General features: G+C 41.9%; 1 protein-coding gene and 1 long non-coding RNA gene across 3 annotated transcripts in view; one reads left to right on the plus strand and one right to left on the minus strand.

Moving 5' to 3' along the window:
* Positions 1-27,045, plus strand: part of ADAMTS5 (ADAM metallopeptidase with thrombospondin type 1 motif 5) — a 50,526-nt gene that overhangs the window by 16,556 nt on the left and 6,925 nt on the right. For both annotated transcript variants that reach the window (XM_042956429.1, XM_015543309.2), the window contains exons 3-7: positions 8,484-8,651; positions 17,853-18,136; positions 19,156-19,339; positions 19,711-19,886; positions 22,224-22,399. In XM_042956429.1, coding sequence (XP_042812363.1) covers positions 8,484-8,651; positions 17,853-18,136; positions 19,156-19,339; positions 19,711-19,886; positions 22,224-22,399 — 988 coding nt within the window. The remainder of the gene's footprint in view (positions 1-8,483; positions 8,652-17,852; positions 18,137-19,155; positions 19,340-19,710; positions 19,887-22,223; positions 22,400-27,045) is intronic.
* On the minus strand, positions 1,499-26,621 carry LOC122230548. Its single transcript, XR_006207532.1, has 3 exons — positions 26,501-26,621; positions 2,586-2,788; positions 1,499-1,690 (listed from the first exon to the last, which is right to left on the minus strand). It is a non-coding gene; the product is annotated as an uncharacterized LOC122230548 (long non-coding RNA).

Genomic DNA, 27,045 nt, shown 5'->3' on the forward strand with positions numbered 1-27,045 from the left:
CTCAAAGCATAAGCCATGAAGAAAATTTCTAGGCTGTTCCCATAATTTTTCTACTTTATTTCTTCTATAAGCAGTAAAAGGATATACAGTGAAACCTTGAAGTGCAAGTAACTTGGTCTGTGAGTGTTTCACAAGATGAGCAAATAGGTCTAATAAATTTTAACTTGCTAACCGAGCGATGTCTTGCCATACGAGTAGTACGTGAGGCTGAACATCGCATGATCACAACCGAGCCAGTGGTTCTTGAAATTTGCTTTGAGATACGAGTGCTTTGGATTACAAACGTGTTTTCCCAGAACGAATTATGTTCGCAAACCAAGGTTTTACTGTATTTGATGAAGGAAAATGCTTTCGGGGGTGCCTGTGGCTCGGTCGGATCTTGATTCCGATTCAGGTTGGGATTTCGCATCCTGGGAGCTCGAGCCCCAGGTCGGGCTCCACGCTGACGGTGCAGAGCCCGCTTGGGATTCTCTCTCTCCATTCTCTCTGCCCCTCCCCCACTCACTCTCTCTGTCTTGGAATGAATAAACTTAATTTTTTTTTTTAATTGAGGAAGGAAAAGAATAGTGCTTCCATTAACGGACTTCAAGTTTCTCACGCTATGCCCCATCACTGCTTATTTCCGTACCTAGTGGTTTAAAATACAGAGTCATATTTGAATCACAATTTTCTTTGGTCTTTTATCCCCTCTATCTAAAATATTTCCGAACTTGAAAATTAACGGGAAGTACTTGAACTAGCCTGAAGGACCCATCTTACAGCTTCTCTGTCCATCAGGGTAAAATCAGAATGGCTTCAATGAACAATTCTGAAAAGTGACTCTTTCCCTGGACCAGATATTAATGTGAGCACTTCTCTTTTCCTGCTAATCGTTTCCATAAAAAGAGCCAGATTTTGGAGATGCGTAGTCTACCGATGCCAGTGCAGGCTTCTGGAAAACAGATTTTGATAAATATAGACCCTACACAGGCAGTAATAATTTGTCTTCCTCCTTGCTATGTTTTGTGTATGTAAACATCGACTAAATTGTTCGGACATTTTAAGAAGTTGCTTTAAACTCTCGGGAACACAGTCCTCATCCGTGTGCCTTGAGTGGAGGCAAGAATGGGGTTATGGCCATTTTATAACCCAAGTGTGAACTGTGGAAAGTTTGCAAGTGAATGTAAGTTTACATTTTGAGTTTATATTTTTAACTTGTCAAACTTTTATTACTGGCTTGTAATAATAAAGATTTCACCTGCTGCACACATGGTTCTCCAAAATAATAATTTTATTGATGCTGGGCCAGCTCCCCACATGCGAGGGAGAACAATCTGATTTTATTTAGGCTAATGAAATCCATCATTTGCGAACTTGCTGAAGCTTTGCTTTATCGTAGTTAATTATAAAATGTGCTAAGGGAATCTCTCCACCGTGAAAGACTCCAAAATGCTTCCTGAGCTAAAGTCAGGCAACTTAAAAAGTCAAAGCCAAGTATTCAGCTGGAGGCTTAGGAAGTAAGTGGTGGAGACACGGCAGCCCGGCTGCCCCTGTTTTGCTGTGGTTAGAGGGAGTTCTTTGGTCGCGCTGATGTGTGTGACTGTGCTCCCAGAGATGATTAGATTAAACAAGGCCATGTTTTGAAAAGCTGCAGAGGCCCTCGAAACACCATAGACTGAAGCCAACACACAGAATCAGATGTCAGGACCAACTGTGAATGTGGAGTGAAAGGAAGCTAGGATTAAACTTGGATTTAAACCCGAACGTATAGCTTTAATCAACGTGAGCTAAACTTATTATTATTATTATTATTATTTTCTATCTAGTCTGGAGCCATACCACACTGTCTTTCTTGGCCCCCAGATGAAAGGTGGAAATGGGTCTCGACTCTACGTCCCGCAGCAATGGGAGATTTAGGGTTTTTTGTGTGCCGGTTCTGTGTTTTCTATATCCTATCCCAATTCCCATTTCTCTTGTGGAAGCCTCTAGATTGCCTGCCACATGTGTAGAAATCCAAGTTGAAGGTCACATAAAAAGTAAAGACATCACAAACTTGATGCATGATTTTTTCCCCCTCTAATGGTTAGCAAATGTCTCCTTCTCTCCTCAATTGTCTGTTAATATCAAAATTTATCAAAACTACTTAAGATTAGAGTACTCAAGAGCATAACAAAGCGGGGATATCAGTGAGAACAATAAAGTCAGCTCACAATCCCTGGGCCTTTGATACTTGTCAAGCGTATTTTCTAAGCACCTTGCATCTTTTATATTATTTAATCCTCACAAAATGCCATGGGGTAAGCACTATCAATGAGTCACCCAAGAAAGGAAAAAACACAGAGATGTAAGCATCTTTAAGAAGTTTCTAAACGTGCCTGAGGTCAACAGCTAGTATACTGCTAGGGTAAGACGCGAACCCAATTCACTTGGCTCTAAAACCCAAGATTTTGATGCTATCCTATAATGGTTCGTTAGTGTTGATCTTCCAGGAGATAATCCTGAATTGGGTTACAAAGGATTCAATATCCTTTGTATCCACAGCTAGCTAGAAGGCCCCCAAATGAAGTTTTCTTCCTTCCGAATTCTATAACTGATACAACACTTACCATTCATGCTTAACGTTTTGAAATGGGAGTTTGTAAGGGTTTTATCGCTTCTGCATAAGGCTTTGCATTTGAATAGACATGTAGGATCCAGTTCCTGGAGCTCCTGGTTCTCTTCTTCAAGGATTCTGGATTCGGATCCCACGTGAGCTGTTGGCTCACTTTTCAACCCCTGGCAAGATCTTCTTACACCTCAATAATCCCAGCTGGAAAATTAGGTAAAATAAAAACATGACCTCATTAAGAAACAGATGCTTCATCCGAGCTGTTCTTTCTTAAGTAAACACATTACAGAGCTTTTTGTGACTTTTTGTAGGATGTGGTGCTCTGTCCCCTTGTCCGTTGGTCAGCTTAGGGTCAAGATACAAGAGTTTGAAATGCTGTCTAATTTTCAGACCAAAGTTTAGAAGAACAACCCAATTTCCTTCCTGAGGTTAATATTATAAGTTAGCCCTAGTTGTAGAGTAACGCCTGAGCTGAATAAGACGCTGGACCAACATTTCCCTTTCTGGTAACGTGTCTTCACCCAGTGTATATGCATTTTCTCAGATTTACTAACATCAGAGTCATTTGTGAATTTAAGGAGGCAAGATACTCTTTAAGTCCATACTGTGAATATCAAAGATGAAATTTATTTAATGAGATCTCACTCATTTTGCCTTTAAAAAGACCATTACCGTACTAGAGAAATTACCGGGTGACTAATTGTTTGCTATTTCTGAGATAACAGTATAATTCAAACTCCTACCCTACAGACTTTGTTTTGACATAATTCACCATGAAATTTGTTTCCTTGTGTAATCCAAATAAGCTCCTTCCAGATCTTACTTTGTGTGATGGGCACTCGTGAGCAAGATTGTTGTATTTGTGATATGATGGAATGTCTGTTAAGAATAGATAAGTATTCTCTCCAAAAGCATTTGCAATTTACATCTTGACTTTTAATAATGATTTCAAAGAACAAGAGGCAGTTCTGAAGTCTGTAGCACTTGGGAAAATATTGGATTACCCAGGTGCATTATTCTCCGAGCTTCCTTCTGACTTCTGTAATACCTTTCATGTTCTTAGTTCATATATAAATGCAAATGTCATTAACACGTGCACTCACTACACAAGTGTGTTTGTTCCTTTCATTGCCTCCAGATTTGAGGTGAAAGGTTTCCAGCTACGTTAATCAAGAATTAAAGATTGACTGCATGGGGTGCCTGGGTGACTCAGTCGGTTGAGCTTCCGACTTCGGCTCTGGTCATGATCTCACAGCTCATGAGTTCGAGCCCCGCGTCGGGCTCTGTGCTGACAGCTCGGAGCCTGGAGCCTGCCTCCGATTCCATGTCTCCCTCTCTCTCTGCCCCTCCCCCATTCATGCTCCGTCTCTGTCTCAAAAATAAATAAACGTTAAAAAAATTAATAATAAAAAAAGAATTAAAGATCGACTGCAAAAGCTAGCCTTGGAAACAAGATGACTTAACGTAGTTAAAGCAAGCTGCTCTTCAATCTTTTGCACGTCTACTGATTACAAACACTAATACTTCCAATTTTAGTTTTCATACGAACACTAATTCTTGCAAATGCAAATACTAATTCCTCCTTAAAGCGAGACTTTGGGACCTCTACTTGAAACCCTGACAGTGAGTTATCGCCTTCTGTCTACTTTCTGCGTTGTCTCTTCTCGGTAGGGGTTTGACTCTAGGCGCTTGGTTGAGCTGCTTCAGATCTCTTCTTTTACCTTCAAAACTGCCTTGACTCCTCCTCACTCTACTTTTCTTTTCTTGCTTTCTTTTTTTTTTTCAAAGTTTATTTGCTCTGAGAGGGAGAGAGAGAGAGAGAGAAAGGGGGAAGGGCAGAGGGGGAGGGAGAGAAAGGATCCCAAGCAGGCTCCTCACTGTCAAGGTAGGGCACCACGTAGAGCTCGATCTGAGCAACCCTGAGATCGTGACCTGAGCCGAGGCCAAGAGTCAGATGCTTGACCGACTGAGTCTCCCACGTGCCCTCCACTCTTCTTTTCTACGTGGACTTTGGAAAGAAATATCTGGCTTTCCGAGGGTGAGAATTGCCTTTCTCTGTGGGTTCCTTGGTTCTATCACTCGGCCTCCTCCAAGGACTTCACCCCTCAACTAACTCTGCTCTGTATTGCTCTAAAGACTCCTCGTGAAATGCATTTTGATAAACCAACACCTAAGTTTAGGCGTTGTAAACATTTTCTCCACCAAGGCTTCATAGGCTTCATTTGCCGTCTTAATCTCTGGGACACATTTGTGCAAATCCCAGCTGTGCTAATCCTGCTGAAGGCTGCTTCTCAGGGAAATGCTCCGTCTCTGCTCACATCTGCAATTTTCAACATCCCCGTGGGTGACTGATGAACGAATTCTCACCGGGAAAGGCAGATGTCCTAGGAGATCAGGGACATCGTGATCCATTCTAATTAAACCTTTCACAACACCGACTCGAAATGCATTATTGTCCACTACGACATTATATCTTAAGTTTCCTGGATTCTGGATGTTTCTATGTTAATAAGCGTTTAGTGCCATAGTGTGTGGTCTCTGATGGGAGTGTCCTTTTAAAATATCCTGCGCTTTTATATGTATCTTGGCATTTCAGGGCTCAGAGATATTGGCAAACCTCAGGCTGACATTAATGTCTTAGCATAATGATCGGGGGACTCGCATTTGAAAATACCACAACTTTTGCTGCTCACGGCCTTTAGTATGGCTGTCACGTCTCTCCTGAAGAGCATCCAAACATTCCTCACATTGATCTTCGATTTTAATTCCTGTCCAGCTCCTGAAGGGAAGTCACATGGGTCTCTCTCACTGTGCCCTGCTTCCAGCTACTGGAACTGACTGCCTGTTTCTGTGGGTGCTTAAATGTTCTTCGCGTTGGCCATGACTCCTATTGTCCTTCAGAGAGCATGCTTCTCCCAACCAGCCGACAGACTTGCTTCATGGAGAACAGAGTATTCCTCCAAAGATTCTGTCTCTCCCTTGACCCCTAAGCCGTCCATTCCCGATTCACTTTAGCAGATCTTAGAAAATTCACATCTTCTTTTAGCTCTTACTGGAGTGGAACTAGGATTTGTTCCTGCTCAGAATGGCAATCTTTTCTGGTCGCCATATAAAAATTCCTTATACGTATCTTCGGCAGCAACTAAGCTACGCTGATAAATTAGGAAATTGATGGAGCATAAGATTCACAATATCCTGCCAAGTGGCATGTCAAAAGATTCATAAAACTATAACAAAATATTTTTTTTGTTTTTTTTAACGTTTATTCATTTTTGAGAGGCAGAGCATGAGCGGGGAAGGGGCAGAGAGAGAGGGAGACATAGAATCCAAAGCAGGCTCCAGGCTCCGAGCTGTCAGCACAGACCCCAACGTGGGGCTCAAACTCACAAACCATGAGATCATGACCTGAGCTGAAGTCAGATGCTCAACCGACTGAGCCACCCAGGCGCCCCACAAAATATTTTTAAATAAACTGTTTTGCTTATATAATTGAAATCTTTAAAAAATTATATGTGTCGCTGTTCTATATGAAAGAAAAAATTGAGGTACTCTTCAGGGCTTCTCAAAGGTACTTTGGTATTTGCCACATGGTCTGTAATCTATTCTTTTTCTTTTTCCCCTTTTTTAAGTTTTTATTTATTTACTGTGAGAGAGAGAGAGAGTCCCCCATCCAGGCTCCGCACTATCAGCTCGGAGCCCGATGCAGGGCTCGAACTCACAAACTGTGAAGTCATAACCTGAGCCAAAATCTAAAGTTGGATGCTGACCCCACTGAGCCACCCGGGCGCCCCAGCCTGTATTGTAATTCAGAAGTCTGAAATTTACCCTCCAAAATCACCTGATGCTGTAATGAAAATTCATACGGAAAGTGTTATTTGTTTCGACACATTTGGAGGAAAAGACTATTGCTTTGTTAAATAGATCCGAATATCTTATGAAATAGAATGCAGAAATAGAAAAATAGAAATAGAAAAATCACCTATTTTTCTCAAATATAAAACCTGGATTCAAATAAATGTTAAGTGGCAGAGGTCACCCTAGGCCACTTTCCCTCTCTCTCTTCTATGCCAGGGGGAAAAAAAAACCCAAGTGTGAAATTTCCACACAAATCTCACAGCGTTAGCTGATAAAGATTCTACGACGGAAAAGTTCAAGAAGCACAGAGTGCCTTCTCCACAAGTGTTCTTTGCACTAAGTAACTTTAAGCCATTTTGCACAGGACATGGTGAAAGGCCCTGTTTTTTTCAGAGCTGTGGGTTGCATGAAGAAAACTCCATGTATCATCCAAAAATTGGACAACCCCCGCCCCCCCCCCCCCCCCCCCCGCCACCCGTCTCCTTTTGCGTGTTATTTAGGACATACTTAACAGACTCTGATGCACATTCGTGCTACTGAGGAAATAAAACGTGAGAGCAGGAGGGTTTCCCACAGAAAACTTGCTAGGCTGGCAAATGCTATTGAAGTAAATAACTGTATAAATACCATAAAAATGTGGAGCTTTGGAAGGTCACTGAGCCCTGGCCACTTAAGTTCAGCCACAACAGCAAGCAGCTGCTTGGTGGACAGTTTTGTTATGAGGTGTTGGTGATTTAACAAGTTGGCCAAAAGTAGCTGGAATGTGGAATGAAAGATTTCATCTCTGTTGGGTTTTACTGTTGTGCACTGAACTTTTTTGGTGTTTTTTTTGTTGTTGTTGTTTTTTGGCAGAATGACCAAAGTCCCTGCCTTTGGCATCCAGGAACCCAATGCAGTCATCATTTTTCTATAGTATTTTATACACCCTTTTTTTGATCCTTTGTGTATGATTCTATAAAACTTTACCAAAAAAAAAAAAGCTATTGGGATCTACTTGTCTACTTTTTCAGAGTCTCTACAAAATACTGTCCTGGAATTAAAAAAAAAAAAAATTAGATATCCTGGAGAACATCATTTTATTCTTAGACTATGTGAAAATCTTATATAATAATAATTTAAAAAAAAGACTAGATTATAAGAATGTGGTTGGGACACCGAGCTTGATAGACTGCAAATGGCAGCCTGGGATTGCAGGGAGCATGCATAGTGACCTGGAGCACGAACACCCACGGGGCTGAGTGGTTTGGGACAATCGCCGACGTTTCCAGTAGCTGTTCTCTCTTTAAGCTCTAACACGCCGCGATGGGCATCTTGGTGCCCTAGACGGTTCTTCATTGGGTATGTTTTTCAAAATCTGTCATTTATTTGGGGGATGAGCAAACATGCAGAACTCTCTAAACAAAGGAAACGAAAGGGTGACAGCAAGCTTACCTTTGTTGGGAGCCAGAACGTTACTAATGTCACTCCTCTTTCTTTCCCCCCCTTGTCATCTCTTGGATAGCTACCTGGTAACTTGGCCAAGAAAACAGAAGTCACTGACATTCAACAACCGTCTATTAAGTGTTTGTAACTTGCAGAACATTGAGTTAAATACAGAGGTTTCAACAGTGGATGGAGGAGATGTTCTCTGATCTCATGGGGCTCCTGGTTGATCAGAGAAGGCGGAAAATTAGACAAGTAATCAAAATAATATGTAGTCAGGGCTATGACATAATCCCACAGTTGCCTTGCAAATTCTAGATTCTAAATAAGGCCTGTTTCCACATGTCGTTGAGCATGTGTGATCCAGATGGATTATGGGACCGTCTATTCCTTCGTGTAATTTTTCAGTCTTCCTCTAAACGTTCACCAAAAGTGACTGCTCTGACTACACACAGCTTTAATTTCCCTGGGGGTCCAGTCTGTGCATGAGAAAGCGGTTAAAATGAACTCATGTACAGTTGGGGACAGGGGAGGGAGACCAAGTGCTAGTCTAATTGTCACGGAAAAGTAGAAATGCAAAATCGCTCGTTATCTGCGCTCCCGCTCTTCTCTCCCTTAGGACATCTACTCGGCCTCTCCCATGATGATTCCAAATTCTGTGAAGAGAACTTTGGTTCCACAGAAGATAAGCGCTTAATGTCTTCCATCCTAACCAGCATCGACGCGTCCAAACCCTGGTCCAAGTGCACTTCAGCCACCATCACAGAATTCCTGGATGATGGCCATGGTATGTGTCATTCAAGACAACACGGGCTCAGTCACAAAACTTAGGGGGGATTATTACCACTGTTACTTTATTACGTCCTCATGAAACCCACCACGCCCTGTGAGACGGTGGTTGTTTAGGTAGGGTCAGAAAAGGACCAAAGGGACTGTCTGTTGTTGCATAATGCCAACGTCCTTGGTGGCATTATAGCTATGGTATTTTTGCTTTGGAATTGAAAAGTTCAAAAGAGAAACAGTGTGGGAGACCACACAGAATGCCTAGCCAGTGCCCTGAAAGCCTGGCTTCTATTCCTTCTTTCACCACTAGCTTCCTGTGAGAATATTGGCAGACATCTTGTTTCCCTGCTATTAATATGACTCTCAGAATTATTTGTTACATGCCTCTCACAGGGGTGTGGTTAAAATGTAGGTGACCAGTCTGTTGGATCCTCTTCATGGCAACAGAAAGACAGGAAAGGAAGCTCTTTAGATTTGCATTCACTGGAAGAATCTGGTTTTATCCTGACAGCAGATTCTCCTAGAAGTAGAATGAAAACTACAGAAAAGAACAAGAAAATCAATCTGAATGGTGAGAAAATACTTTAAGAACTTCAAAGGAAAATCTTTGGTTTTATCCATTAGATACAGTTCAAGAGCATAGCACACTTTATTAAATTCTGTAAATCTAGGATTAGTCCTGTAAATTATATAAAAATACCAAGGAAGTCACAGTTTTTAGAAATAATAAATTCTGACCTTTAAGTAGTTTTTGAAACAAGCTGTTGCTAATTTCCTAACATCCTTTTTTATTTTCTTTATTTTTTTCATCTTTTATTATTTTAAAGTTCTAGACACACAGGATAGATGCATTAGAGTTGAGGTAGTTGACCTACAGAGACCGTGTGGTTCACAATTTTCTCAGGTTATAGAAATGGACATATTCTCATTCCTTTCTTTCCTCTTAAAATTTGTCTCTTTCTGAAACTGGTGGTTGAACTGAATATGACAGAAATTTTTGATCGTGATAATTGTCCATAAAATTATCTCATGATGCATGGCTTAGAGTTAGCTGAAGAGGACCCGTGATAGTTGTTTTTCTTGGTTCCACAAAGCTAATGGCGTAACATTTCATAATATCTTAGTGAGTTGGCCATCTTGAACACTGGCTAAGTAACGTCAAAACAATTGATGAATCCTTCAAAGAAATTCTGCTACCAAGTTCTTTGGTATCTTGGAGGCAAAATCTGTTCGTTAACTCCATTTTGCTATGTTAGTGGTGAACCAGTAATGGCTTTAGCTACTTTAAACTCTTTAAAATATCCTATTCCTGAAACAACCCAGGCCTAGCCTGGTTTAAAATTTCCCTCAATAGAAGCTGCTCTTTGCTCATTGGATGGACGTCCCAATATCTCAAGGATTTAGGAAAAAATACTAAGAATCCATGTGTCAGGCTTTTTCTTAAGACTAATAATAAGGGGTATTTTTCAGTGCAGCTCAGTTTACAATGCTGACTTAAAAATGATAAAGTCCTGCAATTGAATGTTTGCCTAATTCTCTGCCTGTGCACATTGAACAAGTCAGTATCTGATAAAGTCCCTCTTGGGTGGGGCGTTAGTCTCCGCTCTTAATATCACTTCTGCTGCTTTTTTCCCAGGTTTTCTGAAAATGAGATAGCATTAATATTTTAGTTCAGAATCCACATTACACATTCCAAAAGTTTGAGCTAAACTTTGAATCCCTAAATGAATGGATTTAGTTGCTAAGGCAGCAAATACTTATGGCTAAAACGGGACCATTTTTATTTTCCTGTGCAAGTATTAGGTCAGCTAATTACAATGCTGTGCAGAATTGTGTTCCTTATTGCCATAATTTTGGAATGAGTCGTTTATTTCATGTTTGTGGAATTCATGATCTTACTTTCTGTGCAGCAAATATGCTTTCAGTATTGTCTTCATTTTTAAACATCACTCCTGTATTTAAGAGTCCACGCTCAGATTTTTAAAACTTTTGCAACAAATTTACATAGTTTACATGTGTGTCTCTATGTCCATTCCAGAGATCTTCATGGTAGATAGCAACCAAGAGCATACTTTTAGTCGATGTGGATCTTATCACTTGCGTTGATAAAATCTTATCTGAATTTCCCACTCACATGTTAAATACATTGATTAAATTACCAAAATTCTTGGAACAGCAAATTCTCATAGTCTACTTCCTCATTTATTCATTTCATGAAGCTTAGACTCTCTCACTTTTGAATATATTGGTCAGGCAGTCTTGTGTTATGACTAACACACACACACACACACACACACACACACACACACAAAAGCACACACACACTGATTTTTATCAGGAGCCTGTAATGAATAAAGTCATTTCAGAATATGGAGAGCCAAAGAAAGTAGGGTACAATTGCAAAGCTCAATTACGCTCATTTCAAAACAGCACACACAGATACCGAAACAGTGATACCCTCTATGTACTGTGATTTAAGTGGGAATTCAAATAACTTAATAACTTTTACACTGCCACCAAAAAATCGAGTTAAGTCAGTTTAGGTGAAAGTGCAGTGATAGTAAGCCCAGGGGCGCCTGGGTGGCTCCGGCTCGGTCTGTTGGGCTTCCAACTTCGGCTTAGGGCGTGATCTCGTGGTCTGTGAGTTCGAGCCCCGCGTCGGGCTCTGTGCTGACATCTCGGAGCCTGGAGCCTGCTTCAGATTCTGTGTCCCTCTCTCTCTCTGCCCCTCCCCCGCTCATGCTCTGTCTTTCTCTCTCTGTCAAAAATAAATAAACCTAAAAAAAAAAAAAAGAACCAGTAAGCCTGATTTTGAGATGGTTGAGGCTCTGACATTTCAGCCTCAGAGCTTGGGAGAAAGCCAGGGAGAGCATCAAAATCCTAGAGGAAAGACAAACAAACAAACAAACACATCTTTCTCAAAAGACTAGACTGATACCAAGAAACCATATTGTAAAATCCTTTTACTTTGCTTATAGGAAATGACTCAGACTTCCATGCAAAGCCCTTTCATTCATAGTTAATAGAAATGGTTCTACTATTTTTCTGCACTACTTTTCTAGGCCGCTAACAGTTTAAAGCAATAAAATGGTCATCATGGCAGGGGCCAGGGGGAACTTCTGGCAGGTAAACTGAGAGCAAGAAGGGATATCGTTTGACAATGAAGGAGAAACCAGAAAAGCTGTAAAATGTAGCCCTAAAACATTAAAAGCTCAGAGGTCTGGTACCTTTTGCCAAAAGGTCAAAAATGGTATCATATCACCATAATCCCCTAAGGTACCTCTATGTTTCCATGTGATACAATGATCGATGCTCAGAAAAAAATGATTTGCTCTATAGGAAGATTAAGTTGATTAAATTGTGACACTAATATAAAGGCAGCAAAGCCAAGGAGATGCTCTCACAAAATTTATACAATTTTTAGATGGTGTCTAAAGAGTTCCTTGTCTGGAAAATCTATTCATGGATAAAGAGCTCATCCGTCTCCTTCCCACCGGTGCTAGAGAAATGAGGTCTTAAAGCTCAGTTAAATTCCCATGATTTGATTTGTTTTTAAAATTATTAGCCATAAGTAGCTGGACATTTGTAGCACTCTCCCACTGCCAAATTTAAATTCATTAATACTGAGTGTTTCCTGATTTCATTCCAACAAGAAGTATGTAACAATTAAGTTATGGTTGAAAAGTCAACACGCACAGGCTAAAATAACTGGACTGCCGATTTGTGATTCAGAAAAGGAGAAGCCACGTCTCAGGGGCACTTCCCCACCAGCCTCGCCAAGATACTTGTAGACATTCTGCAGTGTTTATACGACTTAGCTCTATGCAAGCTGGCGAGGACTGTGATCCCCCCAAATCAAGGTAAGCACTGGCAGAGAAATTGGGCGGTGAAAGCAGGTTGCTGAATTTCTTTTCTCAAAGGCTAATAACCGTGAAGCCAAAAACGATAGCTGTGTCCACTATATCCCGAAGTCCGCGGTGCCAGGTGATGAGGAAGGCCACCCCCCAAACAGGTGCAGCTCAAGAGGACCCTTGACACAGGCTGCTAAGGAAAATCTAGAGACAACTTTGAAATATTAACATGGGACATACTTAAAGAGCTAAGTTTACAGCCATCTACTAAACGCGGAACTTTGGAGATAAAATGGTTTAGAGAACCAGTTCTCTGAATCCAGTGTAGACTATGACGCTAATAACAAGATCTTAACATTCAGTTTTTGAGGCAACACTCATAAAACTCCAGGCCCATCATGACAGTATCTTGATTTTCACAGCAAATGTATTCTTTAAAAAGAGTCTGCAAATAAGGACATATTTAAAGGACTGGTATTTTTAAACAGCTATGCTTCACCCTGTAACAAGGAGACTTTTTCATCTAATTTCCTCGGCGTAACATTTGCTAAACAGTGCACTTCAAGCTTGTGACGGTGTCACCAACAGATCCCTGGAATTGCCTTTGGTTAGCGACAATGGTCTGTGCCTTGTCAATGGCCTCAAGGTGTCTCTGTCACCTGGCCCGTAATACATCACTTCCTCTTCTACTGCTAGCCATTCAAATAAACACCTATAAATGTTGGGGTCCAAGTGCCCCTATGCATCAGTACTCCTGTATCCCTTGGGTAAATTCCTAGCAGTGCTATTGCTGGGTCATAGGGTAGATCTATTTTTAATTTTTTGAGGAACCTCCACTCTGTTTTCCAGAGCGGCTGCACCAGTTTGCATTCCCACCAACAGTGTTGATGGGGGATGGGAGGGAGGGGAGGGTGGGTGATGGGCATTGAGGAGGGCACCTGTTGGGATGAGCACTGAGTGTTTTATGGAAACCAATTTGACAATAAATTTCATAATTAAAAAAAGATATGAAAGGCCAAAATAACTTCAAGACCATTTTATAGGTTTATGAAGAATAAACATACATTTTAAATCTATATAAAAAAAATAAACACCTAAAAGAACTATGAGTTGCCAAGGAGATATGCTTGCAAGTGAAAGGGGACAAGTTTCATTGGGAATATTCATTGATTTCTGATATACCATGGATATTCGGACCGATGCTTAATTTCATGCCTGTGCTATTGGAAAGGAAGAGAAAACAGAGAAATTACCATCGTGCTAGAAACAGAGAAGAAAATATGAAAAGAATAGAGAACAACCACATTTGATCTGATGATTTTCATTAATCATTGAAATGAAAGACAAACAGTGCTGGAAATCAGATAGAAAAAAGCCAGAGATCTTTCTACTCCATTTCCTGGAGGCATGGCCGACCTGGCATCCCCCTTAACCTTCTCTGTGGCCATGGAGAGACTACCACCGTCTTTCTTTTAATAGCTCATCGCGAATCTCTGCCTTTTACATTTTTTAATTTTTCATCTTTAAAGCATTTAATTGAACAGGGCTGGTAAAAACGAATATGCAATATGGACACATTTCTGTTGCCTTTCTTCTAGAAACTATCCATTCTTCTATGGAGAAAATGTGAACACAAAGGGGAAAAAAAGGAAGCAGGGAGGAAAAGAAAAAAACAATTTGGCAATTTGTGGAAGAGAGCCCAGCATAGCCCAGATAGGATTTCAGACTAGGATAAATTGAAAACTACGGGAAATAGATGGGAAGAAGTGGTCGAGTATAAAAGTCAAACACATTAAGAAAAGTCAACCGTAGATGGCTGCTTTTAGAGGTCAATGCAAATGATGCCGAAAGATTGACAGATATCCTCTTTCGCTCTTCGCCCAAATTATACACATTTTTAGAAAAATGGACAATGTATATCCAACCTACTGTGATTTAGGTTTTAAATATTGTATACCGTGCGATTCAGAATCAGGCTCTAGGCTGACTTCTTTTTTATTGTTGTTCAAGCATTCCATTTGGTAGAGGTGTCCATACCTATTTTATATTGCAAGAGGACATAATTAAGCATATAGATGAAACTGATAGACTGTATGTTTCAGGACACACAGAAACTAATACAGCAACAAATCCTGATGAGAACACCGGAATAATAAATTAATGGCAATTCTGAAATAAATCATTTTATTTTAAGCAAGAAGTCATCCCCAGGTGACTTCTAAGGGAAAAACCATAGAACTGAGATACCATATTTTTTTTTTAAATTTTTTTTATGGTTTATTTATTTTTGAGACAGAGACAGACAGAGTGTGAGTGGGGGAGGGGCAGAGATAGAGCAAGACACAGACTCTGAAGCAGGCTCCCAGGCTCCGAGCGGTCAGCACAGAGCCCAACGTGGGGCTCGAACTCACCAACCGCGAGATCGTGACCTGAGCTGAAGTCGGACGCTTACCCGACTGAGCCACCCAGGCGCCCCTGAGACACCATATTTTTAATAACAAAGCAAATGTGTTACTCATTTTTAAAATTTACCCTTTGGGCGTGAAACCAATGTAACATCATGTGTCAACTTTACTCCACACAAAACAAAACAAAACTTAACACTTGGGTATTAAGCTTTTTAAAGCGACACCACATCCCAAAGTCTCCTTGTTAGAAGTTGATTTCAAATTGAATTCTATGTTTCTTTTTGCTCACCATCTCCTAGCCAGGTGAAAAGACGTCAGTGACTGCAAGCCCACAAAGAAGTGGTAAATTATTTTGGCTCAAGACAAACGAAGTTCACCCAGGCCACATGTATCCACACACGTTAAAGGCTCCCCTGCCTAATCCTTAGTTACGCAGTCTTACAGTTCTGTGCTTTTCAGTAAAATAAAAAAATTTCTTGAAACAGCACTTTTGAAGAATTGGAAAGTATTCTTGCTGTCTCAGACGTTTGTTGACAGTTCTTGTAACATCAGCCACCTGTCAAGCATTCCCTGGTTTATACAATGTTCTCTTCTCATGTAGCAATGAAGATAACGCTTTTCATAGAATTCTCAGTGCCTAGTCTTACTGTCTTCCAAACAAAGCTTGGTGAGGTTTGACTATCATTCTTTCCTATTGACTTGATGTTGATGTTTTTCTTTTAACTCGATGTTTTTCTCCCAGAGTTCTCTTTGGCTGGATGCTTTTTTTTAATGCTTTTTCTGGCTTGCCTTCAGAAGCTTTACCTCTTCAAACGTTCTGGCTCGGAAACTAAATAGGAACTCTGTTCTTATTCATTTTCATATAATGCTTCCATCAGATTGACGAATTCTAAGGTATTCACTTTGAAGAAACTTGACCGTGGTTGTGAAAACATTTGCAGTATACTTAAAATGTGCTGAACTGTTCCTTTTCTCAGTGGAAAGTAGGATTGAAATGTGATTTTCTTTTGTTAAGTGAGAAGAATGACTTGAATGTGTCTAAAATTGTTAAATAATGTTGAGCATAGAGTCAACTGTCATTGTTTTGTAAATTTCCGGTCACCCTTTATATTTCTATTAGTTGATTTTATGCTTACAGTGTCCTAGTGAGAAGAGAAGCATTCCACAGAGCTTGAAAATTAGGGAAAGCTTAACTGGCCTTGGTCAAGAATACTCAGCCACTTCGTGTTTTGCCAGAAATAGACTTTAGACCAGGTGTTTCCACCATTAGTCAGGGTATCCACCATTTAAAAGATTCCTCCACGCGCCTGCCCAGTCAGCAATAAAAGCTAGAAATCTATCCACATGCTAAGCAGAGGCGAGAAGGAATATGATGAGGAAGCCAGGCTCTGAGCATAAACCCCTAATAGCTACATGACCTTGGGTCAGTGTCCTGTGTTTTCATTTCTCAGTTTTCTTACCTGTAAAATAAAGAAAATATTAAAATCTGCCTCAAAGAGTTCTTGTGAGGATTAAGTAAGCAAGTACATTTAAAGACGTGAGGGGGTGCTTGGGTGGCTCAGTCGGTTAAGCATCTGACTTCGGCTCAGGTCATGATCTCGTGGTCCGTGGGTTCAAGCCCCGCGTCGGGCTCTGTGCCGACAGCTCAGAGCCCGGAGCCTGCTTTGGATTCTGTGTCTCCCTCTTCTCTCTGCTCCTCCCCCGCTCGTGCTCTGTCTCCCTCTCTCTCTCTCTCAAAAATAAATAAACCTTAAAAAAGTTAAGAAAGAAGTGAGAATAGTGTAAATATTTGTTACGTTTAGTACTATTAATAATCAGCGAGCAAATCCTAAAATCAAGTAAACAAAAATGTGCAGAAACCGATGGGTAATGGGCATGCTCCTGTAGGCCCAGAGACAATTCATGGTGCTAACTCACTGAGCAGGGATACTTACGGGAAGCTTTTGAGGGGAGGGGAGGCGTGCATCAGCTCATGAGTTCACATTGCCTGCATGTATGCCCACTTCTACAGATTCCCCAGCGTCACTCCTTGATGCTTGTCACAGTACTATGTAAGGAGAGTACCAACTTATTTGTGTGACACGCTTCAAGCACCCAACAGCTACTAGGTGCATCCAAGACTAGACCCAAATGGGAGACAAAGAAGAAGAATTAAAAGAAGGGCTTTGTCCCAAATTTTCAAAGATTAGGTCTTGTCTTTGCCCACTGCTCCTTTATTCTGCGGCTCTTGAGTGCTCTGTAGTTAAAATTCACATAAGTCTAGAAGAAACGCCTCATTTCTTTTATTTTCTTCACTTTTGGGGGAGACGTGAAGGCGTAGATCTGGGTCGTTTTCGTGTTTTCCCCGTATCTAGTACGTTTGCTGGGACATCGTAGGTGCTGACCAAATGTTTGTTGATGTAGTGAATGAATGAGGTCTCCCCTTGTAATTATTTACGGAATTAATGGAGAGGGACGTGGATGGGCACATGAGGAAGACTTAGGCTGACAGTGGAGAAGGGTATAAACAGAGCGCATGGACAAATTCTGTTTCTCAGAGTTGTAAATGCTCGTTTATTAGTATTGTTTTTGCTGCTGCCGTTGTCGTTGTGTCCATTGTCTTTTTTCCTCCGGGTCCGTCCCTATTTCCTCTCACCCCTCAGCACAGCGGCTGTTCTTACAACTCATTATTACAAAATAATTTCACTTGATCATCCCACAGTCTTCGTCACAGATGCCCCACAGCACATACACGGCCCGTGAAAATCCGGGAGGTAGTTAGTTGGTGAATGCAGAGAAGCGCCGGCGTCCCTCTCCTGTGGAGCCCCTGCCCCCCTGGCATCAGCCTCCAGACCTGTGGCCGGCTTATGCTCCCACACCAGCTGGAGCGCTGCGTTTTCAGACCCATGAGTTGCGTAGGTAGAAGCCTAAACACAGAGCGGCGGTCAATCTCGGTTTTTCTTTCAGGTAACTGTTTGCTAGATCTACCACGCCAACAGATATCGGGCCCTGAGGAGCTCCCCGGACAGACGTATGATGCCACCCAGCAGTGCAACCTGACGTTCGGCCCTGAGTACTCGGTGTGCCCCGGCATGGATGTGTGCACGCGCCTGTGGTGTGCCGTGGTCCGCCAGGGCCAGATGGTGTGTCTGACCAAGAAGCTGCCAGCCGTGGAAGGGACGCCATGTGGGAAAGGGAGGATTTGCCTGCAGGGCAAGTGTGTGGACAAGACCAAGAAAAAATATTATTCAGTAAGTGATTTTGTCACGCAATGCCTGGGGACGCAGGATCTGAAGAACATTCCGGTGACATGTGTGCGTGCTATCACCAGAAGGCTTTATTTCCTAGTGAAGGTATTTTTCCTTGAAAGTCTCAAGGGGAGCATTTGCTCAGTCTCCTCCGCTTTTCAAGGTCCCGAGGAGAGCGTTGACGTACACACGCACAGTGCTTGTCTTTAAAGACTGTCACACAACCACGCATTCTCAGATGCCCCGACAGCAGCCAGAGCTCTTCGCCCGTTCCTCCCGCAAAGGAGTTTATAGCGTTCTTCCCTGCGGCCCCTCTCATCTTCCTGCTGCAGTTGCCAGAGTCGTAGACCCCTAGGGCGTCAGAACAGAGCTAATCATTCCCTATGGTGCAGTTAACACGTGGCGTGAGTGTGTGGGGGTGTGGGTGCTCTTCGATATCCGTCATATTTCCTCTCGACAGACAAGGACTCCAGGCTTATCAGGAACTAAGCCAAACTCACGTCAAATACGGTTATGCATGTGACAAGGGATCTGCTTCAGATGGGATGCGTGATGTCAACAAAGGGATGTAGAACTTAGGTGCTAAAGAGGGAGAAAAACATAAATACGATCAGCCATGCCAGGCATCGTGCAAAGGCCTCAGCGGCGTATAGCTTGCTAAAAATGCAGAATCAGAGCTGACAAAAAGTTAGCTGTAGGGCCGTGGTTATTGACGGAAATGGGCAGTATCAGAAGGCCCAGAGGGACCAGGAGTGATCCTTGCAGTGTGCTCAATACTGACAGGGAAACATTCAGATCCTAGTGCCACGGAATGGCAGGGAGCAGAAAAGAGGAATTGCTTAGAATTGGAATTGCACTGTCATTCCAGAACGTCCAATATCTGTGACCACGCCCTACTCAGGGAAAATTTACACCTGGGATGCGGTTTCCACTATGGCATTGAATGCAGAGGATTTCCAAATGTACGTCTTGAATGTTTTTCTCCTTTCTGAGTTAGAAATATCTTCTATTTTCCCTTTCAGACATCAAGCCATGGCAACTGGGGATCCTGGGGGCCCTGGGGCCAGTGTTCTCGCTCGTGTGGGGGAGGAGTGCAGTTTGCCTATCGCCATTGCAATAACCCCGCACCCAGAAACAGTGGTCGCTACTGCACGGGGAAGAGGGCCATCTACCGTTCCTGCAGCGTCACACCCTGCCCACCCAACGGTACGCTGCTCCCAAGTGTCAGCAACCCACCATGTGCCACTTGTAACCTGTATTCTAGCAGTAATAAATAAAGGAGGCAAGAGAAATAGACTATTAATCTTGTACTTCACGGTTCCACCAGTGTGCGAATTAATAACAGATGCATGAGTGATTTTTAAACGGTTATTAAAAGCAACTCGGTATTCAGAGAGTAGGAAGAAAATAATGGTTGTTTTCAACTCCGTGTACAGAGAAAACCCTTCCACCCTTGTGTGTCAAGAGGCTCGCAAAGAAAGAAGTTTGCGCCTTCTCCTGAAAATTATTTAAAAGCACAAGATTATGTGTCAGGTTCAGAGTAGGTAAAGTAATCACATGACCTGTTTGTTTTTTAGGGAAATCTTTCCGTCACGAACAGTGTGAGGCCAAAAATGGATATCAGTCTGATGCGAAAGGAGTCAAGACATTTGTGGAATGGGTCCCCAAATATGCAGGTGTCCTGCTGGGGGATGTGTGCAAACTGACCTGCAGAGCTAAGGGGACTGGTTACTACGTGGTGTTTTCTCCAAAGGTAATTGCCCACCGCCTGTCTGGAAGCAGTCGAGCCTTGCTGGAGATTATTTGGTAGAATAAAACCTAGAGCTACCAAATATAAACAGTCATTATTCCTGGGGTGGCTAGATTTTGGAGGGTTTTCTTTTCATCTCTAGAAGGTCTGTGTTCTCAAACCTTAATACAAAGAACAAGAAATTATTCTGTACAAACAAAACAAGTCAATATTTCAAAAGCTACTTTTGAAAAGCGTAGCTCTCCGTCAGGGAAGGTGTGGTTTGACTTTAACTTCAAAATAAGCATGAAAACAACTAGAATTTCCGAGGTATGTTTGTATGGGGAACTGAAAGCAAGAAAGCTTTCTATTTTTCCATTGTTTAATTAAGAATTCCTTTGGCGGGGCACCTTGGGTGGCTCAGTCGGTTAAGCGTCCGACTTGGGCTCAGGTCATGGTCTCGCGGCTTGTGAGTTCGAGCCCCGTGTCGGGCTCTGTGCTGACAGCTCAGAGCCTGGAGGCCGCTTCAGATTCTATGTCTCCCTCTCTGTCTGCCCCTCTCCCGTTCATACTCTGTCTCTCTCAAAAATAAGTAAACATTTTTAAAAATTAAAAAAAAAAATTCCTTTGGTGATTCATGAAGGTCGGTTTCAAGATCATCATCTCTGACCCAGACTGTTAAATGTCTTACACCCATAATATGAATTCATATCCCTATAGTTAGACGCGTTATGATATATGTGCATGAAATTATCCCTCATTTATCACAGGAAAGCATTTGCTAAGTTACTAACAGTTTTATTTCTCACAGTGAATGGTATGCAACAATTTAAAACACTGTTTAATTTGTAAACAGGTGCTGCATTTAAAACTACCTCTGAAATTGGCCTTCAGATATGTGTGACATATTACTGAAAACAGAAGTTAACATCCATCTTAAGTCATTTTGAAAATACTTTCTCTTTTCATTGTAAAATAATACATTTTCGGGGTGCCTGGGTGGCTCAGTCGGTTGAGCGTCTGACTTCGGCTCAGGTCATGATCTCACGGTTCGTGGGCTCGAGCCCCGCGTCGGGCTCTGTGCTGACAGCTTGGAGCCTGGAGCCTGCTTCGAATTCTGTGTCTCCCTCTCTCTCTGCTCTTCCCCCGCTCATGCTCTGTCTGTCTCTCTCTCTTTCAAAAAATAAATAAAAAAGAATTTAAAAAATTTTAAGAAAAAAAATAATAATACAATTTCATTTAAAAACTGACAAAGAAATAAGATCACCTGGAAATGCCACCATCTGGAGACCTATGAGTCTGTTGAAGTATACCCCACTTCACTTTGCACACATATACACACTCACATACTCACACACATATATGAAAATAGTAGTAGATACCCAAATGCAAAATACAAGTTTATTTATACATATGACTACATATGCTATTTATATACACTCACATGCACAAACCACAAAGTGCATATTCATACTATTTTATAGCTAGTCTTTAAAATATATACTATTTTTGGGTATGATTCCTTCATTCCAAATGTATTCAGTATCTTCTAGTAAGTACTTTGCTCTGACTTCCCCAGACTCCTTTTCTGCACTAATATATTTGTGTCTCTTTCAATATCTGACGGTTCAACACACGATAGGGCATGCTTTTCAACCACAAGGAGGTTTGGATGTCAAGTGTAGACTTTCAAATGCATCACTAGAGTAACAATTATGCCACCAAGAAGGATCTCTGCCATCTTTTTTTTTTTAAACTTTGTAAAACGTTTATTTATTACTGAGAAACAGAGAGAGAGCATGAGTATGGGAGGGGCAGACCAGAATCCGAAGCAGGCTCCAGGCTCTGAGCTGTCAGCACAGAGCCCAGGGCGGGGCTTGAACCCACAAACCTCCAGATCGTGACCTGAGCTGCAGTCAGATGCCCAACCGACCGAGCCACCCAGGCGCCCCAGATCTCTGCCATCTTGAGCTTGCTCATTTTCCGCACAAGGGACACGTCCCACATGCGAAGTGTAACGATCGTTTCTAGCAATGTAAAAAGGCGAGACGATACCTTGGGAACATGCTCGGGATACAGAAAGGGAGAGGACGACCTTGGGTCTCCTGGCACATTTGGAATTAGGCTCAAGAGAGAAAGTGCATAACTGAGATTTATCTCAGATCTTCCTTCTGCCAATATGTCGAGGATGTTTCGGTTAGATACTCCTGGGAACTATGCTTTTTCGGTTGTTTGTTCATTTTTCGATGTACTGTCCCGATCAAACTCAAAACTCAACATTAGGACTTGCTCTCTTACCGTGCAAACCAAACCACCTGCGCACAAGTATCTCCCGCCGCTAACGTGAGCCTCGTTATTCAGGTGACGGATGGGACCGAATGCAGGCCGTACAGTAACTCCGTGTGTGTCCGGGGGAAGTGTGTCCGGACTGGCTGTGACGGCATCATCGGCTCCAGGCTGCAGTATGACAAGTGCGCAGTGTGCGGGGGAGACAACTCCAGTTGCACCAAGGTGGTCGGGACCTTCAATAAAAAAAGGTGAGGGGGTAGAACCCTTGCCCTTACGTGCATGGGACAAAGCTTTAGCCTTGAGAAACTGAAAGGGTGACTCATGTTACGTCACGAGCCATCCGTGGAGGGGTCCAGCATGGCTCCAGTAACATAGGGTCCACTTGAGAACCGGGGAGGGAGAGGAGAAAGCTCTGGTTGCAGAGCTGAAGCTCCTGGTGCCTCTGGGGGCAAATAAACCGCAATGGCTCCGATCAGGGTCAAGGTCTTGCAGAGTGGGAACACCCAGAAGGAAAAGTCGGTGGGGTCCCCGCTAGCCATCTCGCTATTTCTGAAGCATCTCTTATTTCTGAAGCATAATTTAGGGAAGGATGGCCAGTTTGCATCATAACGATTTCACTTTACAAAGGATTTTTCATTAGGCTGTATTTTTCTTGAGAAGACCTGTAAGTTAATGGCGGTGATGGAGACAGCAATCCCATTTTATAGTGACCTCTGCAGGTTTAAATCTTCTCTATAAAGAAATATATGCAGTAACGTCTGCTTCCTGTCATGGTCCTTGATTATGCTTTTGTTTTAAGTATGTAAATGTATAAAGTATCCAGTTTTGGGGGGGCGTCTGAGGGGCTCAGTCCATTCAACGCCCAACTCTTGGTTCCGGCTCAGGTCCTGATCTCATGGTTGGTGGGTTCGAGTCCCGCATCGGGCTGCATACTGATGGTGCAGAGCCTGCTCGGGATTCTCTCTCTCTCTGCCTCTCTCTCTGTCTCAGCGCCTTCCCTGCTCACTCTCTCTCTATCAAAATAAATAAATAAACTGAAAAAAATGATAAAAATAAAGTACCCAATTTTTGGCATGAAATATTATGTTATCAGCTAGGAGGAGGGAGCAGGCTAAAAAGTCTGCTGGAATGCAGGATTGTCTTTCCCCTTTGTCAAACCACTCTTTCGCTGAGTAGTGTTGGCCCGGTACACATACATTCTTGATGTGTGTGCTGTATTGTCTTTACCGGCAGGTAATATGCAAACCCGATTAACTATAAGGATTTATTAAAATAGTCACATGCCATGTTATTATGCACCGCTGGAAATTATCTTTGATATAGTAAAAAAAAATTGTATGTCTGCAGAATCTATTCTGAGTTAAAAGATGCATTACTAATCTTATTTGCTAGCGATTCGTTGGGACTGTATTGAGCCATCTCTGTAAAATACCCTGCGTGTCAATTAATGAGGAAACTGGGACTCTGAAAGTGTAGGGCTTATCTAATTTTGCACGGTTGTTAATGCTAAAGCAAAGGCTATGCCTTAGGTCATAAGATGAGAAGGCTATCTTGTTTAAAAAAAAAAAGGAATGGGGAAGGGAAGAAGTTCAGGAATCAAATAAGAAATAAAATACCTTATGTACTATATGCTATGCATTTTTCCTACATAAGCTTAGAAGCCACTATTTTAAGTGCTAAATTTAGCATTTTGTCTCTGTATTGACAACCAATGTTTGCATGTTTCTTGTCCCATGAAAAGATGAAGAAATTCATGGTAGCGACGAGTGGTGGTGACAGAGCAGCTTGTCAGTTGATTTAACTAAGATTATATTGTGTGATATGACCGTTGAACTATTCCAGATAAATTACCTTGGTCAAATGTGACATATGAGAAAGGACATTGATCTTGGAGCTGAAATCTTGGCAGTCAAGCCCTGACTCAGTGACGAACATCATGTGATCTTTGAAGGGTCGCTTTTATTTATTTATTTTTTTACTATCAGAGTTCTTTTTTTTTTTTAATTTTTTTTTTTTTAACGTTTATTTATTTTTGAGACAGAGAGAGACAGAGCATGAATGGGGGAGGGGCAGACAGAGAGGGAGACACAGAATCCGAAGCAAGCTCCAGGCTCTGAGCTGTCAGCACAGTGCCCGTCACGGGGCTCAAACTCATGAACTGTGAGATCGTGACTTGCACTGAAGTTGGACACAACCAACTGAGCCAACCAGAAGCGTTTCTGCCCATTTTTTAATTGGGTTGTTTGGGTTATTTTGGTGTTGGGTTGTAGGAGTTCTTGATACATTTTAGATACCAACCCCTTACTGGATGTATGATTTGAAAATATCTTCACCCAGTCAGTAAATTGCCATTTTGTGTTGCTGATGGTTCCCCCCACCCGTGAAAATAGTAATGATTTTTACATCGAACACCAAAAGTATGATCCATGAAAAAAAAATTGATACGTTAGAATTCTTTAAAATTTAAGATTTCTGCCCTCTAAAGGACACTGTCAAGAGAATGAAAAGACAAACCACATACTGAGATAAAATACTTCAAAAGACATAAGTGATAAAGGACTATATCCAAAATACACAAAGTAGAACTTAATAATAAGAAAACAAACAACCTTCCCCCAAAATGGGCCAAAGACCTTAACAGATACCTCATCAAAGAAGATACATAGAAGGCAAATAAACACACGAAAGATGTTCCACATCATACATCATCATGGATACACAGATCGACGCGGGGCTCGAACTCACATACCGTGAGATCGTGACCTGAGCCGAAGTCGGACGCTTAACCGATTGAGCCACCCAGGCGCCCCCCTTTTTTTTTTAATGTTTACTTATTTTGGGGAAAGAGAGAGACAGAGACAGAGCATGAGCGGGGAAGGGGCAAAGTGAGAGGGAGACACAGAATCTGAAGCAGGGGCCAAGCTCTGAGCTGTCAGCACAGAGCCCGACACGGGGCTCGAACTCACGATCTGTGAGATCATGACCTGAGCCGAAGTCGGATGCTTAACCGCCTGAGCCACCCAGGCACCCCTACAATCAGAATTCTTGAGAGTAGAATGGAATTAATAGTAATTATCTTGCAAGTTAATATTGTTGTATGCATCAGAGGAGATGATGCATATTAAAATATTTCAGCAAGCTCACACCTCTTGACAAATACGACCCTAATCTTAATTCACTCCTCCCTCAATGTTCCTCATCTCAGTAAATGGCAGCTCCGTCCTCCTCTTGCTCAGTATCAGGAGAGTAAGAGAATCATATTTTATTGAGGCGCTAAGAAATCAAGGCACTAGGCCTCCTACCTCCCGCTGCCTTGGGAAGGTCAGTCTCAAGACCTCCTACAATGGGTGATAATCCCAACTGATTCTCACGAATATGAGGAACGCTAAGGAATAAGGATTTAAAACAAAAAAAACAAACAAAACAAAACAAAAAAGCTCTCCTACCTGATTCCCTTACCCTTCATTCTTTATTTTCTTGACATCCTGTTCGGCGTCACTTAAACTCTGTATATAATCAGAATGTATTTTCCTGTAACGGTTATAAAGTATGACTGGCAGAGGTAAGGGTGTCACACATGGGGATGTTGTGAAAGGAGCATAAAGTAAGAGTAAGGGGCCATGGCTTTGGAGCCCAGCACTGCCACCGGCTCTGGAGTGCACCTGTTCAAATACTTTAATATACCTCCACTTTATATGCTTCCTATGTAAGATGAGATATCTTCTCCAACACCCCTCCAGGTTATGTTTCAAGCCACGGTAGGTTTGCCTATGATCTCTTGATCCTAGATATTTCAAAAAAAGTAAGTCCCGTAACAAATTCTAAGGCAAAACGTATTACAAAAATAAAAATAAGGAGTCCAGTTGGATGGGTAAGCAGTATCATCAGCCTTGCATCTTCTTTCTCCCAACACAATAGAAAGTGGCAGTTGCTGTCCATCAGATTCCCAACACACAAAAGGATTTCCCTGGGGAGGAGCCCCTCTCTGGATTCAGAGGAAATGCCTGGGCAGGGCAAATACCTTAGGGATTTTCAGGGTACGAATTAGTTGCCCCGTAACCCCTCAACCTGAGTAAGAATTTAGCAGCAGGTCATTAAATTTCACACACACCAAACTACACGGGCAATTTGTTTCTATTCAAATAACTAAGAAAGTAAAACATATGGGGACCTTATTATCAAATTACTTATGGAGGCAGAGATTTTCACAAAGATGAGTCCTTACACGTAGAGTCTCTTGGTGCTCAGTTAGCATTTCTGTCCTAGCCTTTTTCAAAAGCTGTGGATATTAGAGATATTGATGCCTTTGCCCATATTCCGGAACAGATGATGGGTCATTCGAGACCTACCTTATTCGTCACCCATCACATAGCCTCACTTTATCTGTCATAAGGTTCACGGACACAGCATTTGAGGAAATTTGCTATGGCATTAAAGATTCACTTTTTTTTGTTTTGTTTTGATGATACTAGTCAGCGATGGTTACCCACTTACAGAATTTTACATTTCATTGGTGTTCTGCTCAAAGAATCCAGAGTTCTAGTAGAAACAGAAACAGAACTTCTACTGTGTCTCTAGTTCAGCAGTTAAATCCACGGTTCCCCAACTATTCTGCACATTTGGAACGACTCCCAAAATCCTGCTGTCTCTTCCCATCCTGACAGATGGGATTTAATTGGTCTGGGGTCTGGGGATTTAAATTTTTAAAAGACCTCCGCTTGATTTTAGTCTGCAGACAAATCTGAGACTCGTTAGTTTAAAGATTTCTATGAGATCGAGGGCGGATTTTTGTTAGTATTTACACATATCCCATTTTGTGCCAAAAGAACATAAAGGAGCTTTGTAAAGATGATAGGCTTTGGTAAGAGTGTGCAATGTGTTTGAAAATCTCAAT

The sequence above is a fragment of the Panthera tigris genome, chromosome C2 (genome assembly GCF_018350195.1).
Source record: "Panthera tigris isolate Pti1 chromosome C2, P.tigris_Pti1_mat1.1, whole genome shotgun sequence".
In the NCBI taxonomy this organism is placed as follows: Eukaryota; Metazoa; Chordata; class Mammalia; order Carnivora; family Felidae; genus Panthera; species Panthera tigris.